Raw genomic sequence first — 19,720 nt, forward strand, 5'->3', positions numbered from 1 at the left:
GAGATACAAAGTGCAAGACATATCATTCCCACACACACATACTAGAAAATGGGTTCACAAGTTTACTAATAAACAAAATAAGAACCAACGCTTGTGGCAACCCATTGTGAAGATAGGAAGTAAGAACCTTATCAAGAGGAGGGGTACTAATTGAAATGGCAAAACCCTCATCAAGACAAGCATGAGGAAATATAATCTTCACGGCCAAAGAGTGCATCAAGATGTAGGAAAATAAGATACGCACTCAAAACAAATCTTTTCACGAAGCCACCAAAAACTGAAAAAGGAAATGTAACGATGGACGTGAAAGAAAACAGGATATCAATTAGAGATGTAACTTCTCTTATGTGTAAAAGATTCTAAGTAGAAGACAATCATGATGATATATATCCACAAAGAAGGATATACACACAAAATGGTTACAAGAAGGAACAAACTAGATATCCAAAAAGGAAGTCATAAATATATCAATGAGATCTTTTGCTTGGAAGCATAGCACATGGCCTAATATTTTCTTATTGCATAATATGAACTTCCAACATACGAACATCAAAGACATCCCAACTAGTAGTAAGACATCATCGTTTGGATGCTTTGAGAAAGCAAACAAGTACTACAAGAACGAATCAAGAGATTCATGCTATGATGCAACCTGGAAAAGAAAAGACAGGTTGGGGCCTTTGCAAGAAAAGAATGCATGAAGTGGATACTTGTTACCGAGACAACATGGGATTGATGTAGTAGATAGTTGTTCTTTGATCATCCTAACTTGGCTCCAATAATCACATGGTCTCAACACCTTCCTTATAGGTGAGCCGAGCATCCAATGCATCTCAAGTTGTTCCTGGAACAGCAAAACAAAAAAAATGGTGCCCAAACTCATTGGGACCAAAGAGTTAGAAAACCAACAATACATAGGACAAACTCCACATACATATGTGCATATAGATATGAATTTGAATTTCATGCACACTTTAGCCAATTTATGACAAGGTGGAGTTTCCCCTATATATTGGGTCAAAGAAGGAAAGCAAGCAAAAGAAGTTGTATATAGTAGCTAGATACGCATGCTCAAGACTCTCAAGAATCAACTCAACACAAAGTTGATAAGTCACCAAAAGACAAGGTATCAATTGATAATAAGATCCTAAAACAAAAAGAACTATCACTTGAAGGATATCAATTAAAAGATACCTCAAGGAATGAGATATTCGTTGACACATGCCAAATAGAAGGCAACAAGAAACCAATTGAAGCAAAAAAACACGAGGTATCTAGTTTCCAAAAGAGAGCTAGGTTCCAACAAACCAAGCCCTCGAAATTTTTTCATGATGGCACAAAGCATCATAAAGAGCAATACTTGCCTCCCATCAACACACACTTGATGGGGATCAAAAGATTTACGATGGGTGAATAAAGAGAGTGTTCTAAAGAAAATAGGATAGCTCCCCCAAGGGACGTGCATTATATAGAATTTGCATTTGAATACAAAACGCACACGATGGGATCATCACTTTCTCTCTCTATATAAAAACACTAGACATGTTAAAATAGATTCATAAGAGGCAAGGAAGACAAAGGAAACACAAAATCCAATGTAAATATGATTAGCAATTCCTATCACATGATGGGAATACCAATTGTCAAGGACAAGAAGTATTTTTGAAGTGATACTCATTGGTAGATCACAAATATATCCAAGATCATCTTTACCCATAAAACGCAAGCAAATGACACTTGTAGAGCTAACATGCCACGTAGTAACAAGATAATTTACAATATCAACACTAAGTGGCAACACGTCAAATGTACACATTTTCTAGGTTTGTAATATGCACATAGCATATTACTCCCCCATAATGTGATAAACCAACAACATTAACAAGTGACAAATTAAAACCAACAAGAGATACTTAATGGACCATATAGAATTAGAATTTCTCATGAGTAAGACATACCACATAGAAACTAGATAATCTTGAAGTATCAAAACTAAGTGGTATTCCCCATGTATACACATTTATAGGATTGTGAGGTGTGCAAAGCACATCACTCCCCCACAATGGGATGATCCATTAATCTCTCACAAAAACCAACAAAAAAATATAAACAAGATGCAAAAAAGGCTAAATACAAGACTCACATGTACATGATATGCACACCAACATACCCATACTCGATTACTCAAGATAAGCAAGTTGGAAGCACAACATATACAAACGCTTGCAAGGTACAAAACCAAAACATGCAAAGGGGCGAGCACCTAACAATGTAAACAGTTTAAGTATAAGTTACCGTAAGGAGGCACATTGGATATAAGATAGAAACTCGATAATCCAAATGACTTGGCTTGAGATAATATGAATGATGAAGACCCCTTAATTCTTCATTATGTATCCAAGTCTCTAATGTCCTCCATAGTCACCTATTGATCAAGTTTGAGCTTGTTGGTCCCCAACTACGTTGGGTCCTAAGAGGTTAATCACAATAGGCTTGGCAACCCAAATGGTTCTTTTCTTGACACCATTTTGAGTACCAACAAACTTTGCAAACACATTGCCAACCTTATCCTTCCCAATGGAATAGATATCATCCATAGTGATTGGGTTGGATAAGTTACCTCTCGTGCAAGACGAAGCGACGTGACCCTTTTCACGACATAAGTAGCAACATCTACCCTTTGTTTTCTTCCTAGTTGATTCCTCACCTTGGGGATTGTTGGCTTGGGTCTTATTGGGAAGAGGCCTTCCTTCAACTTGTAGCTGAGTGTGTGATTGAGTTTGTGGCCGCTTCCCTTGTTGCTTACGACTTTGAGACTTCGTCTTCAAAGGTCAAGATCTAACATGGTGCCCTTTAACTTTGCACTTGAAGCAAATGATTTTGGCCGAATTCTTAACTCGTTCTAGGCCACTCTTGTTCTTGTTTGAGTTTACTCCAACATCATTTTTGTCATTCGGAGATGTTTGCTCGCACAGGACGTTGTTGAGTGTGGACATCCCTTCATGACACTGTTCCAAGTCTTTCTTCAAAGAAGTGACTTGGGCCTTGAGCTCTTCGATTTCCTCTACATGGTTAGTTTTAATGAAAATATTAGAGGAAGTGTAAGTTTCATTGTTCGAGCAACAAGGCAAGGAAAGTAATTCATCACACGAGGGAGCAACATTATGAGTAGACGAATTACGAGGACTAACACATGGAAATATAGTACTTTGACTAGAAGTAGTGCCATTGTCCACATGAGTCTTATTTGATGTTACCTTGGTGATGATAGCCTCATGAGCTAACTTTTGCACATTATAGGATGTTAGAAGATCGGCATGAGAGCTTGTGAGCATTACATGGTTTTCTTCCAACTTCCCATAATTGCTAGTTAGTAAATCAAGTTGAGCACGTAGCTCAATATTCTCCTTCAATGTTGATACTTCAAATGAGGTAGAGTTAGATGTACAAGTATCATCAACAATATGAGAGGAGTAAGTAGCAAATAGAGACTTCTCATGAGTAGATTGAAGCTCCTCATAGATCTTAGAGATTTTGATGAGCTCTCCCTTGACATTATTGCATTCAAGGAGAAGGACCTCAAAATCCTTTTTAAGTTTATCATGAGAAACTTCAATCTCTCCTTTTGAAGATCTTAAGTCTCTACATGCTTGATGACTCTTCTCAAGTTCATGTTCAAGTTGTTCACTTTTAGCTTGTTCATGATTAAGTGAATCATTACAATTTTCAAAGTAAGCAAGAACATCTTGGAATCTTTGAAGAGCGTTATTTTTAGCTTTATGAAGAATTTTACTGATCACATAGATATTTTCGGTCAAATCATCATCATCATACTCATCGCAAATATCATCGTTATTGCACAGGGAAGATGATACCTCATTATTACCTCTTGCCATGAGGCACATGTGAACTGGAGGAGTTGATGATGACTCTTTTGGTGAATCAGATTCTTCATTAGTCAAAGGTACTTCATATTTCTTTATTTCCCCTAAATGATTAGTCATAGAGCAACTAGGGAGAAAAAAATATTTTGATCAAATGCACGAGGAAGCAGGCATATCACCACAAACATTTGTCGAGGGATCTTTAGGTGAAATGCATGACCTATCAACACAATAATTTACACTATGTGTGGTGCTAAATATGCTTGTGTCCATAGAGGCTATGACATTTTCATCAACATATATTTCTTCACTCACCATGTCATTACCTTGTGAGATTGAAGATGCTGAGGTGCGCAAGCAATCAGATATGGAAGTAGTGGTGGACTCTTTAAGATCGAAAAGAGTGAAGAGCTCATGCACCAACTCCTTCATCATAATACCGTCTTCATCAAGATTGGACCCACCATATATATCTTCAAGTTTAGTCCAAACTTCATGAGCTGACTTGCAAGTCGAGATAGACTTAAACACTTCAGGACTTATGGTTCGATGAATGGCAAGAAAAGCCTCACAATCAAGATACATCTCATTAGTAGATGAAGATGCATCATCCTTTTTGTCGGCAATCCCTACAAGAACAATTTGTAAATTATTTGGGCCCATGGCCCGAAAGTGATGAAGCATACGAATTCTCCATAGGGTATAATTTATGCCATCAAAGTCAAAGATGCCATTGTGCACTAATCCAATAGTCGACATCGATACTCTCTAGGTCGTGAAACCTAATTAAAGAGAGACCTGGCTCTGATACCAATTGAAAAGACCTCGATGACGCCTAGAGGGGGGTGAATAGGCTATTTAAAAACTTCTTCAGATTTGGCTTGAAACTAATGCGGAAATAAACTAAGAGGGTACTAGTCAAGCTCAAATCCTAAATGCACTAGGCACTGCAGCGTGTATCAACAACACGATCTACCAAGATGCACACAATACAGTTACTAACAAGCACAAGTAAGTTACACAAACTTACTTGAGCTATATCACATGACAAGTAGGTGAACAAGACAAGATACTAGATCACACTATATCACACGATATATCAAAGGCTGCAAGTATGAACGTGTGGATATAGAAGGTATGCTTGAATGATTAATCTTGTACAAGAAATAGCCAACACAATATAATGAGCACAAAAATATGCAATGTATGTATCCTGATGTTCACTTCCTGATGGCATAAACCACAAGTAACGCAAGTAAACCACAAGTAAGGAGTTAGGGTTAAGGATAACCAAGGTCACTGAGACAAAGATGTATCCTGATGTTCACTTCCTTGGAGGGAAGCTAGTCACCGTTAGAGAGGTGGATGTTACCACGAAGGCACACCAACGCCACGAAGGCTCACCCTATTCTCCCTTTGATATAACACCACGAAGGCGTTTCTCAACAACTAGTGGTAAGCCTTTGAGGTGGCTTCCAAACCCTCACAAACTTTTCCGGGGGGTAATCACATGGATTAATTCCTCTCTGAAGAACTCCTACCGCCTAGGAGTCTCCAACCTCCAAGAGTAACAAGATCACGGGGAATGCTCAAAACTTGCTCAAATCTCAAATAGCTTGGGTTGAGAGGAGGAGAGGGAGACGATCTATCTTTTGATTGGAACAACTCTCAAAGGGGCTCATAAATGCTCTTGGGATCTAAGATTTGGTGTGAGGAAATGTGTGTGAGGTAGAAGTGTGTTCTTATGACGATAAGGCTGTGTTGGGCAACCCTCTCACGAAGTGGGAGGGGGGTATTTATAGTGGGGAGAGAAAAACAGCCGTTGGGGACACTTTAAGTCACACAGGGTCCGGACGTCCGACAGTTTCTGGAAGTCCGGGCGTCCGCGAGGGGTCGTACGTCTGACAGGGGTCGGTCGTCCGAGGCCTGTAGATATCACTGAAAATACCGTGAATTGAACAGCGACCGGACGTCGGGAGAAGGCCAGAAATCTGAGTTATTCGACTCAAGTTCTTCTGGTGGGAGGTTCTGGATTTCCGAAAGGGGACGGACGTCCGGACCTCGGACATCCGGAGGGAGCCGGATATCCGAGTTATAGAAATCATGTTCTTCTGGTGCAGGGCTCCGGATTTCCGAAGCTGGTCGGTCGACCGGCCCTCGGATGTCCGGAGGGAGCCGGAAATCCGAGTTATAAGGCTCAAGTTCTTCTGGTGCAGGGCTCCGGATTTCCGAAGCCTGTCGGTCGTCCGACCCTTGACCGGCCCTCGGACGTCCAGAGGGAGCCGGAAGTCCGAGTTATAGGGCTCAAGTTTCTCTGGTGCATAGTTCGAGAATTCCGAAGCTGGTCGGATATCCGGGCCTCGGACGTCCGGAGGGAGCCGGAAGTCTGAGTTATATGGCTCTGATTTCTCTGGTATAGGATTCCGGATTTCCGAAGCAGTCGGTCGTCCGGCCATCGGATGTCCGGAGGAAGCCGGATGTCCGAGGCACTGGTTCTGTTTTCAGATAACACCAGAGCAGTGGAGATGTGGTCTGAGCAGAACAGTGGAGATGTAGTTTGAGCAAGTTCATCGCAAAACCTGTGATCCCGTCTTAATAGTGCGGGATCCCTAAAGACTCAAGAATCATAAAAGGGGTACTAATGATCCATACTTGAGTGTATACTTTTATTCGCTGATCATCACTCCGCACAACTAACGTCAAAGGAACTGATACCTTTGAGTTAGCCCTTTCACTTGAGCTTGATGTTGTTGTTCCTTCTTGGCTCAAGTTGAAAGCAAGACATGATGAAGTCTTCAAGTAGCTCTCCGATACACAATGTGGAAATCCTAGCTTATGTATTCATCTTCATTTGTCCACCATGTGAACATCCACAAGAATCAAGCATGTAGTGCTCAGGAATGCTTATCTTGATCTTGTCCTTGTTTGCACATGAGCTTGTCCTTATCAACACATGATCATTAACAATAGTTTCAATGATATATTCGTGATGATCCACTTGAACTTGCACACCACAATCTTGATGACGATCGCCACTTGACGTCATCCTTCATGGGTTGTATGAGATCTTCCTTTTGACGCAAGCCCATGGAAGCACACCTAACCCCCACATAGGACTCTCACAAAGACCATGGGTTAGTACACAAACACGTAATGGACAATGCTTACCATACCATGGGATCACTTGATCCCTCTCGGTACATCTTATACGCTTTGTGTGTTGATCATCTTGATTTACTCTTTGTCTGAGATCTTGATCAACCTAGTGTCTCTATGACCATTCTTTGGATAATACCTTAATACCATCTTGGTCATCATATAAACTCCTTGAACCCAACAGATGGACTTCAAGAAGTGCCTATGGACAAATCCTATAAATATAACTTAAGGCAACCATTAGTCCATAGGAATTGTCATCAATTACCAAAACCACATATGGAGATATATGCTCTAACAACCACTTCTAGGGAAGATCGATAGATCAACTTGGCCAAAGAAAACACATAGGTTGGAAATCATCACATCCCTATATAAGTCACACACAATAAAGTTTAGAAAAGACTCAATTACTTTCAATGAATAATTTGATCACAAACCAATAAATCATCGGATCCCAACAAACACACCACAAAAATATATTACATCGTAATAGAGATCTGAAGAGAACATGGTATTGAAGATCAAATAGAGAGAAGAAGCCATCTAGCTAATCACTATTGACCCGTAGGTCTATGGTAGACTACTCACACATCATCGAAGATGCGACAAGTTTGATGTAGAAGCACTCCATCATGGATTCCCCCACTAGCAGCGTGCCGGAAAATGCCTCCAAATGGGATAGCGAAAGAACAGATACTTGCGGTGGTGGAACATTTGTTTCGGGTGACTCTTTGCTGGTTCGCAATATTTGGTAATTTATATCATTGGCATTAGGTCAGACAGAGCCACGAGGGGCCCATAAGACATCAAGGCGCATCATACCCCTTAGGCGTGCCCTTTTGTCTTTTTGTATCCTCGCATGTCTTCTGGTCCTCCCCCAAAGCTTCTAGGGACTCTTCTGGTTCAAAAAAATCGTAAAAAAGTTCCTTCAAGTTTGTACTTCATTTATATTGATTTTCCGTAAAACCAAAAACAGGGGGAAAATGACAGCTGGCACTTGGTACTGGGTTACTAGGTAGTTCCCAACAAGTGATATAAAATTGCATATAAAGTATCCAAGATTGATAATATAATAGCATGAAACAATAAAAAATTATAGATATGTTGTAGATGTATCACAGTTGACGGAGTAGATGAAGTGGCCGGGGAAGATGACGATAATGCTGGTGATGAGATGGTGTTGGACGAAGACGAAGAGGGTGGACATCAAAGACGACGGCTATGGGCGTACTAGCGGCTGCGAAAGAAGAGATACAATGACAACCTTCGGAGTCTACAGTTGTAGCTAGGTTAGGAGCGCGGTTGCGGTGCTCCAAGTAGGTGAGGAACCCAACAGTGTGACAAAGACCGAGTGCAGACGATGGTGTTCCTGCGCCAAGGAAGGCGACGCGGTGCATATCACGTAGAAGTCAGCGTCGGAGATGGCAGAGGGGACCGCGTGTCTTAGCGCTAGGGCCCAAAGGTGCGACACAGTGGTAGCGTGCGTCTTGGGGTGACGCCGGAAAGTCCTCAGGTCGGCAGCTTGGTCCGCGTGCCATGGTACTAAGCCACAAAGGGGCGACATGGCGGCGGTGAGTGAGTCGATGCAACCATGGGGATGATCTCAGGGCAAGGCAATGGTGTCGGGCGGCGGCACGCGGGTTGGTGCAACTATGGGGAAGACCTCGGGACAAGGCAACGGTCGGCGGAGCTGCGAGGAGACCCGCTAGGAACTGACGCTGCAGCTTGTCGGGGTGCTGCAACGACAGCATGTGGCTCGATAGGTAGAAGAGCATGCTGGACCAAGGTAAGAGTCTTCACAAGACCTACGGAGGAGCGCACAATTGATGGGCTAGATCGGTCCCATGACACAGATGTTGCAGATTGCGGGTTGGCATATGATCAATCTAATCAAGCACGTGGTCGGGGTTGCCGGTCGATGGAGGAGGGGCGTGGACGGGTCGAAGCTGAAGATGGTGACAATGATCGACATAGTGCAACGTGCAGACGAGCGCATTAGCACAGGCACTTGAGCAGCAAAGCCCAAGCGACCAAAGCAGCAGTGCCACCAAGCATCTAGGCCCGAGGGGCGAACATAGGTCATGCGGGAGGCAATCATACATACGTGGTGGAGGCGGTAGGTGACGAATGAGTCCCACAAGGAGTACGGCGGTGACGGCTGGCGTAGAGAGATGCATGATAGACGCGTGGACGACAGCTACGGCGGGCCATCGCGTTGCACGAGGTTGCCGTGCCGGCCAATATGCTGGATCATTGAGCTAGTGTGAGAGTAGAGGCACTCAGGGGCGACAACATAGTTGGGCGACCCAACCCGATCTTAGAATGAAGAAACCAAAAAATATCGATCAATGCGACCCACGAGAGAGAGAGAACCCCGAATCAAAGGATTAGGAAAAGGACTCTCTAGGCAGCCTATCAAAGTTGGATTGGTATATCAATGCTAGGTACGTCTGTCGCGGTCCCCGGTGGCGATTATAGAGATTGATCATCCCGGGGACGGCGTAGTGCGAAAGCGCGGCGGTTAGGTTTTTGGATTGAGGCTAGGCTGATATCATGTAGAATGAATATCCAGGAAGATTGACGTAATCCGATGGATGTACCATTGAGTCTCAAGGGCTAATATATATAGAGTACGGGCAACAAGCCCCGCGTAGAGATAACGTAAGATTCTTATAGAAAATAATATAATCAATCTTAACAAATCCTAGATTAAGAAAATAGAAAGACAATATATTCTATATAACAGGAAATCACTAAACAAATGTCTATCTCTACATTTTAATTTGCAGACTTCCTAAAACATCTCTGTCACGGGATGTCCTAAAACTTATGAATTAAAGTCCGATGGCAGTAAAACTGATCTGCCAAAAATCTTATGGTGACTACTTACATGTGAAGCTCAAACACGCTCGCTAAATACAAAGCTATACGCTAGACTAAACGCCATGAGTTCTGCGATTGCTGCCGCCTTCCTGGATGACGTATTTGCTCCAAAACCAGTGTCGGCTCCAGATGAGGTTCATCTCGTCGATGGGAACCCCCTTGGTCTCTGGCAGGAAGAGGGCGATGAAGGTGGTCATGATGACCATCCACGCCGCGAAGAAGTAGAAGAGGCCGAACTTGAGGTGACAAAGCATGGTGAGGAACGCCTGCCCAATGATGAAGGTGAGCGTCATGTTGACGCAAACGGCAATGCTCTGCCCTGCCGATCTGATCTCCAGCGCGAACACCTCGCTGGGTACGAGCCAGCCCAGCGGCCCCCATGACCATGCGAACCCAGCAACATAGAGGCAGATGAATAGCACCAACAACATGGCATAGGAGCGTGACATCTCCCCCTCGCCCGTGGTGCCAAACTGGAGAGCGATCAGAGTCCCCACCACTATTTGCGACACGAACATTTGTGTACCACCCTGGAGGAATAGGGCCCTGCGTCCGAGCCGGTCCACGGAGATGATGGAGACTATGGTGGCGAACATGTTGACGAGCCCCGTTATGACGGCGGACATGAGCGAGGCGTCACCGCCGAAGCCAATTGTGAGGAACAACACAGGCGCGTAGAACATGATGACATTGATACCGGTGAGCTGCTGGAAGAAAGGGATGAGCACGGCAATCGTCAGCTGGGGACGGTACTTGCGCTCGAGGATGTTCCGCCAAGGGTGCTCGATGGCATTGGCCTCTTCGCTGGCGGCCACCATGTCGTCGTACTCGTCGTGCACGTCTGAGGTTCCCCTGACCTTGACCAGCACCTTCTTGGCTTCCGCAGTGTAGCCGCGGGCGATGAGGGAGTTGGGAGTGTCCGGCAGGGCGAGCGCGCCAAGGGTAATTATAAGCGCCGGGACGCCAGCAAGGCCAAGGCCGATGCGCCAGCCCCAACCGCCCTCGATGCTAACGGTGGCGTAGTTGATGAGATTGGCGGAGAGGATGCCAATGGTAGTCATGAGCTGGAAGCCAATGTTGAGCATGCCCCGGAGGTTCGCCGGTGCCATCTCCGAGAGATAGAGAGGGACGGACTGGTTGGCGAAGCCTACGCCGATGCCGAGCAGGATGCGACCGAGGATCAACATCATCACGTTCGTGGCGGCACCGTTGAGGGCCGAGCCTGCAAGGAAGGTGATTCCACCACAGAACATGGACCACTTCCGGCCGAAGATGCGTGTCACCGACGCTGCGAGGAACGATGTTGCCAGGGCTGCCAGGTACAGTGAGGATGTGAACAGCGTCAGCAGCTGGCTGTCGAACTTGCAGTACTGGTTCTTTTCCTTGTTTGCCTTGGCCTGGGCATACACCGACGGAAAGAACTCGCTCAAGAACGAGTCCATGGACGTCACACCACCTTCATGGGAAGGAATCCACATATTTTTCACTCTATAATTGACAGTTAGATGTATTTCATTTCATTATTTGAATGAAGCAATGGGTAGTACCGGAGATGCCGATGTCATAGCCGAAGATGAGGCCACCAGAGGAGGCGACGAGGCAGGAGAAAAAGACGAAGGCCGTCATGTGGCCAGGGTACACCTTGCCCCCAGAGGAACTTACCACCACGCCCCCCGCCATCTCTGAGAACAGGCCAGACAACGGTGATGGACGGAAGAGACCACAGGAAGAGGAAGAAGAGATGAGGTGCGTAGCCCATTCTTAGAGGCGGCAATAGCTTCTTTATAGCACCAAGAGTGGCAAACCCTGTCCAGTGGATGCACTCATGGATGAGAATGAAAGCTACCTATTTATGAACTCTACTTTCTTGCAGTGGAACTTCGAGCTAAAATTAGTGCATCACTATTCTTCAGTTTGCTTCGCATAAGTGTAAGCATTTTTCTATCCATATTTAGTATGTAGGAGTGCTATTTCTTTGAATGAAATATGTCATTAATACAGTCAAAGCGGTAGACGAAGAAACTGACAAGTGATAAACTTGGTTATGTGATTAATAAAAGCTAACAATAACTAGTAGAATGCAGTGCATTATCATGTTAATGAGGAGCATGCTACAGACATCACCATAACACAAGTCCATTTGACAAGTGACACGTGCGACATCTACTTGACGTAAATAAAGGTAAATCCTCTCCTTTACACGTCTTAACTTAACCCTTCAAGGATGGGATGCTACTTGACACCCCGGTGTGCACACGTAGGTATTGTCGTAGCTTCACGGATGACGAGGAGGAGTACAAGAGCCAATGAAGACCTATACCATTGACGGCGTAATGGCCCCTCGTTATACCAAAGCGTAGGAAACCGTTCTTCAAGACATTTGGGGGCCGGCTTGCGGCAGCCGGCCTGCCCGGTCGTCACGCCGCCGGACAATTCAGGACAGCTGGCCCGTCCGGTTGGCCCCAACGACACCCGGTGGGTCAGTGCCCATCACATCCTTCCGTACCAACGTACGACGATGATGACCCACAAGTATAGGGGATCAATCGTAGTTCTTTCGATAAGTAAGAGTGTCGAACCCAACGAGGAGCAGAAGGATCTGACAAGTGGTTTTCAGCAAGGAAATATCTGCAAGAAGTGAAATTATCGGTAACAAGTGATTGTGTGGTGAGATGATTCATAGCAAGCAACAAGTAACAAAAGTAGCAACGGTGCAGCAAAGTGGCTCAATCCCTTTTGTAGCAAGGGACAAGCCTGGACAAAGTCTTATAGGAGGAAAAACACTCCCGAGGACACACGGGAATTTTTGTCATGCTAGTTTTCATCATGTTCATATGATTCGCGTTCGTTACTTTGCTAGTTTGATATGTGGGTGGACCGACGCTTGGGTACTTCCCTTACTTGGACAAGCATCCCACTTATGATTAACCCCTCTCGCAAGCATCCGCAACTATGAAAGAAGAATTAAGATAAAGTCTAACCATAGCATTAAACTAGTGGATCCAAATCAGCCCCTTACGAAGCAATGCATAAACTAGGGTTTAAGCTTCTGTCACTCTAGCAACCCATCATCTACTTACTACTTCCCAATGCCTTCCTCTAGGCCCAAATAATGGTGAAGTGTTATGTAGTCGACGTTCACATAACACCACTAGAGGAAAAACAACATACAACACATCGAATTACCGAACGAATACCAAATTCACATGACTACTATTAGCATGACTTATCCCATGTCCTCAGGAACAAAAGTAACTACTCACAAAGCATAATCATATTCATGACCAGAGAGGTAATGAGTAGCATCAAGGATCTGAACATAAACTCTTCCACCAAACAATCCAACTAGCATCAACTACAAAGAGTAATCAACACTACTAGCAACCTTACAAGTACCAATCGGAGTCGCGAGACGGAGATTGGTTACAAGTGATGAACTAGGGTTTGGATATGAGGTGGTGCTGATGAAGATGTTGATGGTGACGAGTCCCCTCCGATGAGAGGAGTGTTGGTGATCACGATCGCGACGATTTCCCCCTCTAGGAGGGAAGTTTCCCTGGTAGGATCGTCCTGCCGGAGCTCTAGATTGGTTCTGCTCAAGTTCCGCCTCGTGGCGGTGCCGAATCCACGAAAAATCTCCTCCCTGATTTTTTCCTGGACGAAACCCTTCATATAAAATAATAGGGGGGGTCAGTGGGCCAGCAGGATGTTAGGGAACGTCGCAAGGGAAACAAAAATTTTCCTACGCGCACGAAGACCTATCATGGTGATGTCCATCTACGAGAGGGGATGAGTGATCTACGTACCCTTGTAGATCGTACAGCAGAAGCGTTAGTGAACGCGGTTGATGTAGTGGAACGTCCTCACGTCCCTCGATCCGCCCCGCGAACAATCCCGCGATCAGTCCCACGATCTAGTACCGAACGGACGGCACCTCCGCGTTCAGCACACGTACAACTCGACGATGATCTCGGCCTTCTTGATCCAGCAAGAGAGACGGAGAGGTAGAAGAGTTCTCCGGCAGCGTGACGGCGCTCCGGAGGTTGGTGATGATCTTGTCTCAGCAGGGCTCCGCCCGAGCTCCGCAGAAACGCGATCTAGAGGAAAAACTATGGAGGTATGTGGTCGGGCAGCCGTGAGAAAGTCGTCTCAAATCAGCCCTAAAACCTCCGTATATATAGGTGGGAGGGAGGGGAGGAGGCAGCCTCAAAACCTAAAGGTTTGGCCGAAATTGGAGGTGGAGGAGTCCTACTCCAATCCTACTTGGAGTAGGATTCCACCTTCCCACTTGGAAACTCTTTCCACCTTGTGTTTTTTCCTTCTCAAACCTTATGGGCCTTAGTGGGAACTTATTCCAGCCCACTAGGGGCTGGTTTATCTCTTCCCATAGCCCATGAGACCCCTTGGGGCGTGACACCCCTCCCGATGGTCCCCGGCACCCCTCCCGGCACTCCCGGTACACTACCGATGAGCCCGAAACTTTTCCGGTAATGCACGAAAACCTTCCGGTAACCAAATGAGGTCATCCTATATATCAATCTTCGTTTCCGGACCATTCCGTAAACCCTCGTGACGTCCGTGATCTCATCCGGGACTCCGAACAACATTCGGTAACCAACCATATAACTCAAATACGCATAAAACAACGTCGAACCTTAAGTGTGCAGACCCTGCGGGTTCGAGAACTATGTAGACATGACCGGAGAGACTCCTCGGTCAATATCCAATAGCGGGACCTGGATGCCCATATTGGATCCTACATATTCTACGAAGATCTTATCGTTTGAACCTCAGTGCCAAGGATTCATATAATCCCGTATGTCATTCCCTTTGTCCTTCGGTATGTTACTTGCCCGAGATTCGATCGTCAGTATCCGTATACCTATTTCAATCTCGTTTACTGGCAAGTCTCTTTACTCGTTCCGTAATACAAGATCCCGCAACTTACACTAAGTTACATTGCTTGCAAGGCTTGTGTGTGATGTTGTATTACCGAGTGGGCCCCGAGATACCTCTCCGTTCACACGGAGTGACAAATCCCAGTCTTGATCCATACTAACTCAACTAACACCTTCGGAGATACCTGTAGAGCATCTTTATAGTCACCCAGTTACGTTGCGACGTTTGATACACACAAAGCATTCCTCCGGTGTCAGTGAGTTATATGATCTCATGGTCATAGGAATAAATACTTGACACGCAGAAAACAGTAGCAACAAAATGACACGATCAACATGCTACGTCTATTAGTTTGGGTCTAGTCCATCACATGATCCTCCTAATGATGTGATCCCGTTATCAAGTGACAACACTTGCCTATGGCCAGGAAACCTTGACCATCTTTGATTAACGAGCTAGTCAACTAGAGGCTTACTAGGGACAGTGTTTTGTCTATGTATCCACACAAGTATTGTGTTTCCAATCAATACAATTATAGCATGGATAATAAACGATTATCATGAACTAAGAAATATAATAATAACTAATTTATTATTGCCTCTAGGGCATATTTCCAACAGTCTCCCACTTGCACTAGAGTCAATAATCTAGTTCACATCACCATGTGATTCCAACGAATCCAACACCCATATAGTTATGGGGTCTGATCATGTCTTGCTTGTGAGAGAGGTTTTAGTCAACGGTTCTGAAACTTTCAGATCCGTGCGTTCTTTACAAATCTTTATGTCATCTTATAGATGCTGCTACTACGTGCTATTCGGAAATGCTCCAAATATCCACTCTACTATATGAATCCGTTTCACTACTCATAGTTATTCAGATTAGTGTCAAAGCTTGCATCGACGTTACCCTTTACGACGAACTCTTTAACCACCTCCATAATCGAGAAAAATTCCTTAGTCCATTTGTTACTAAGGATAAATTTTGACCGCTGCTAGTGATTCAAACATGGATCACTCTCTGTACCTCTCAACATACTTTGAGTCAAGGCACACTTCAGGTGCGGTACACAGCATGGCATACTTTAGATTCTACGGCTAAGGCATAGAAGACGACCTTCATCTATTCTCTTTATTCTGCCGTGGTCGGGTTTTGAGTCTTACTCAAATTCACACCTCACAACGCAACCAAGAACTCCTTCTTTGCTGGTCTATTTTGAACTCTTTCAAAAACTTGTCAAGGCATGCATCTTGTTGAATCTTCTATTAAGCGCTTTCGATCTATCTCCATAGATCTTTGATGCTCAACCTTCAAGTAGCATCATCCAGGTACTCCTTTGAAAACTTCTTTCAAACAACCTTGTATGCTCTACAGAAATTCTACATTACTTCTGATCCACGATATGTCAACCACATATACCTATCAGAAATTCTATAGTGCTCCCACTCACTTCTTTGGAAATACAAGTTTCTCATAAACCTTGTACACACCCAAAATCTTTGATCATCTCATCAAAGTGCTTATTCCAACTCCGAGATGCTTGCACCAGTCCATTGAAGGATCACTGGAGCTTGCATACTTGCTAGTATCTTTAGGATCGACAAAACCTTCTGGTTGTATCACATACAATGTTTGCTCAAGGAAACCGTCGAGGAAACAATGTTTTGACATCCTACGTGCAATATTTCATAAATAATGCAGCAACTACTAACATAATTCTAACAGACCTTTAGCATCGCTACGAGTGAGAAAGACTCATCATAGTCAACTGTTTGATCTTGTCGAAAACATCTTTGCGACAAGTCGAGCTTCTCTTAATAGTGACTTATCACCATCATCGTCTGTCTTCTTTTAAAGATCCATTTTACCCAATAGTCCCATGACCATCAAGTAGTTCTACCAAAGTCTACACTTTGTTTTCACACATGGATCCTCTCTCGGATTTTATGGCTTCCAGCCATTTGTCGGAATCTGGGCCCACCATCGCTTTCTCCATAACTCGTAGGTTCACTGTTGCTCAACAACATGACCTCCAAGACAGGGTTACCGTACTACTCTGCAGCAGTACGCGACCTTGTCGACCTACGAGGTTTGTAGTAACTTGATTCGAAGCTTAATGATCACCATCATCAGCTTCCACTTCAATTGGTGTAGGCGCCACAGGAACAACTTCCTACGCCCTGCTACACACTGGTTGAAGTGATGGTTCAATAACCTCATCAAGTTCTACTACCCTCCCACTCAATTCTTTCGAGAGAAACCTTTTCTCGAGAAAGGATCCGTTTCTAGAAACAAACACTTTGCTTTCGGATCTGAGATAGGAGATGTACCCAACTGTTTTGGATATCCTGTGAAGATGCATTTATCCGCTTTGGGTTCGAGCTTATCAGACTGAAACTTTTTCACATAAGTTTCGAAGCCCCAAACTTTCAAGAAACGACAGTTTAGATTTCTCTAAACCTCAGTCTATACTGTGTCATCTCAACGGAAATACGCGGTGCCCCATTTAAAGTGAATGTGGTTGTCTCTAATGCATAACCCATAAACGATAGTGGTAATTCGATAAGAGACATCCCAGCATGCACCATACTAAATAGTGCGTGGCTATGATGTTCAGACACATCATCACACCATGATGTTCCAGGTGGCATGAACTGTGAAACAATTTACACATTGTCTTAACTGTGTACCAAAAACTCGTAACTCAGATATTCATTTCTATGATCATATCGTAGACAGTTCATCCTCTTGTTACGACGAACTTCACTCTGAAACAGAATTGAACTTTTCAATATTTCAGACTTGTGATTCATTAAGTAAATACTCCTGTATCTACTCAAGTCGTCAGTGAAGTAAGAACATAATGATATCCACTGCGTGCCTCAACACTCACTGGACTGCATACATCAAAATGTATCACTTCCAACAAGTTACTATCTTGTTTCATCTCAATGAAAACAAGGCCTTGCTCATGTGGTATGATTTGCATGTCACTAGTGATTCGAAATCAGGTGAGTAAAGATCCATCAGCATGGAGCCTCTTCATGCAATTTATACTAACATGACTCAAGCGGCAGTGCCACAAGTAAGCGGTACTATCATCATTTAACTCGTATCTTTTGGCACCAATGTGTAACACTACAATCGAGATTCAATAAACCATTGAAGGTGATTATTCAAGCAAATAGAGTAACCATTATTCCTTTTGAATGAATAATCGTATTGCAATAAACACGATCCAATCATGTTCATGCTTAACGCAAGCACCAAATAACAATTATTTAGGTTCAACACCAATCCCGATGGTAAAGGGGGCGTGTGACGTTTGATCATATCAACCTTGGAAACACTTCCAACACGTATCGTCACCTCGCCTTTAGCTAGTCTCCGTTTATGCCGTAGCTTTCATTTCGCGTTACTAATCACTTAGCAACCGAACCAGTATCCAATACCCTCGTGCTACTAGGAGTACTAGTAAAGTACACATCAACATTATGTATATCAAATATACTTCTCTCGACTTTTGCCAGCCTTCTTATCTACCAAGTATCTAGAGTTGCTCCGCCTCAGTGACTGTTCCCCTTATTACAGAAGCACTTAGTCTCGGGTTTGGGTTTAATCTTGGGTCTCTTCATTAGTGCAGCAACTGTTTTGCCGTTTCATGAAGTATCCCTTCTAGCCCTCGCCTTTCTTGAAACTTAGTGGTTTTTCAAACCATCAACTATTGATGCTCCTTCTTGATTTCTACTTTCGCAGTGTCAAACGTCGCGAATCTCTCAAAGATCATTGTATCTATCCTTGATATGTTATAGTTCATCACGAAGCTCTCAAAGCTTGGTGGCAGTGACTTTTGGAGAACCATCACTATCTCATCTGGAAGATTAGCTCCCACTTGATTCAAGTGATTGTCGTACTCAGACAATCTGAGCACACGCTCAACGATTGATCTTTTCTCCTTTACTTTGTGGTCAAAGAATTTTGTTGGAGGTCTCGTACCTCTTAACAAGGGCACAAGCATGAAATCACAATTTCATCACTTTAGAACATCACTTATGTTCCGTGACGTTTAAAACGTTTTCGGTGCCTTGCTTCTAAGCCATTAAGTACTTTGCACTGAACTATCGTGTAGTCATCAGAAACGTGTATGTCGGATGTTCACAGCATCCACAGACGACGCTCGAGGTGCAGCACACCGAGTGGTGCATTAAGGACATAAGCCTTCTGCGCAGCAACGAGGACAATCCTCGGTTTTACAGACTCAGTCTGCAAAGTTTGCTACTATCAATTTTCAACTAAATTTTCTCTAGGAACATAAAAAAACAGTAGAGCTATAGCGCAAGCTACATCGTAATTCGCAAAGACCATTAGACTATGTTCATGGCAATTAGTTCAATTAATCATATTACTTAAGAACTCCCACTCAAAAAGTACATCTCTCTAGTCATTTGAGTGGTACATGATCCAAATCCACTATCTCAAGTCCGATCATCACGTGAGTCGAGAATAGTTTCAGTGGTAAGCATCCCTATGCTAATCATATCAACTATACGATTCATGCTCGACCTTTCGGTCTCATGTGTTCCGAGGCCATGTCTGCACATGCTAGGCTCGTCAAGCTTAACCCGAGTGTTCTGCGTGTGCAACTGTTTTGCACCCGTTGTATGTGAACGTTGAGTCTATCACACCCGATCATCACGTGGTGTCTCGAAACGAAGAACTGTCGCAACGGTGCACAGTCGGGGAGAACACAACTTCGTCTTGAAATTTTAGTGAGAGATCACCTCATAATGCTACCGTCGTTCTAAGCAAAATAAGGTGCATAAAAGGATTAACATCACATGCAATTCATAAGTGACATGATATGGCCATCATCACGTGCTTCTTGATCTCCATCA

General features: G+C 44.1%; 1 protein-coding gene across 1 annotated transcript; it reads right to left on the reverse strand.

Annotated features, from left to right (window-relative positions):
* Positions 1-9,763: 9,763 nt before the first annotated feature.
* LOC123411348 (sugar transport protein MST5) lies at positions 9,764-11,671 on the reverse strand. The gene is made up of 2 exons (XM_045104278.1): positions 11,474-11,671; positions 9,764-11,382 (listed from the first exon to the last, which is right to left on the reverse strand). Exons 1-2 carry the CDS (start codon positions 11,604-11,606, stop codon positions 9,980-9,982), a joined length of 1,536 nt encoding a protein of 511 aa, XP_044960213.1. The 5' UTR covers positions 11,607-11,671; the 3' UTR covers positions 9,764-9,979.
* Positions 11,672-19,720: the final 8,049 nt, after the last annotated feature.

This window comes from Hordeum vulgare, chromosome 7H (genome assembly GCF_904849725.1).
Source record: "Hordeum vulgare subsp. vulgare chromosome 7H, MorexV3_pseudomolecules_assembly, whole genome shotgun sequence".
Lineage (NCBI taxonomy): Eukaryota > Viridiplantae > Streptophyta > Magnoliopsida > Poales > Poaceae > Hordeum > Hordeum vulgare.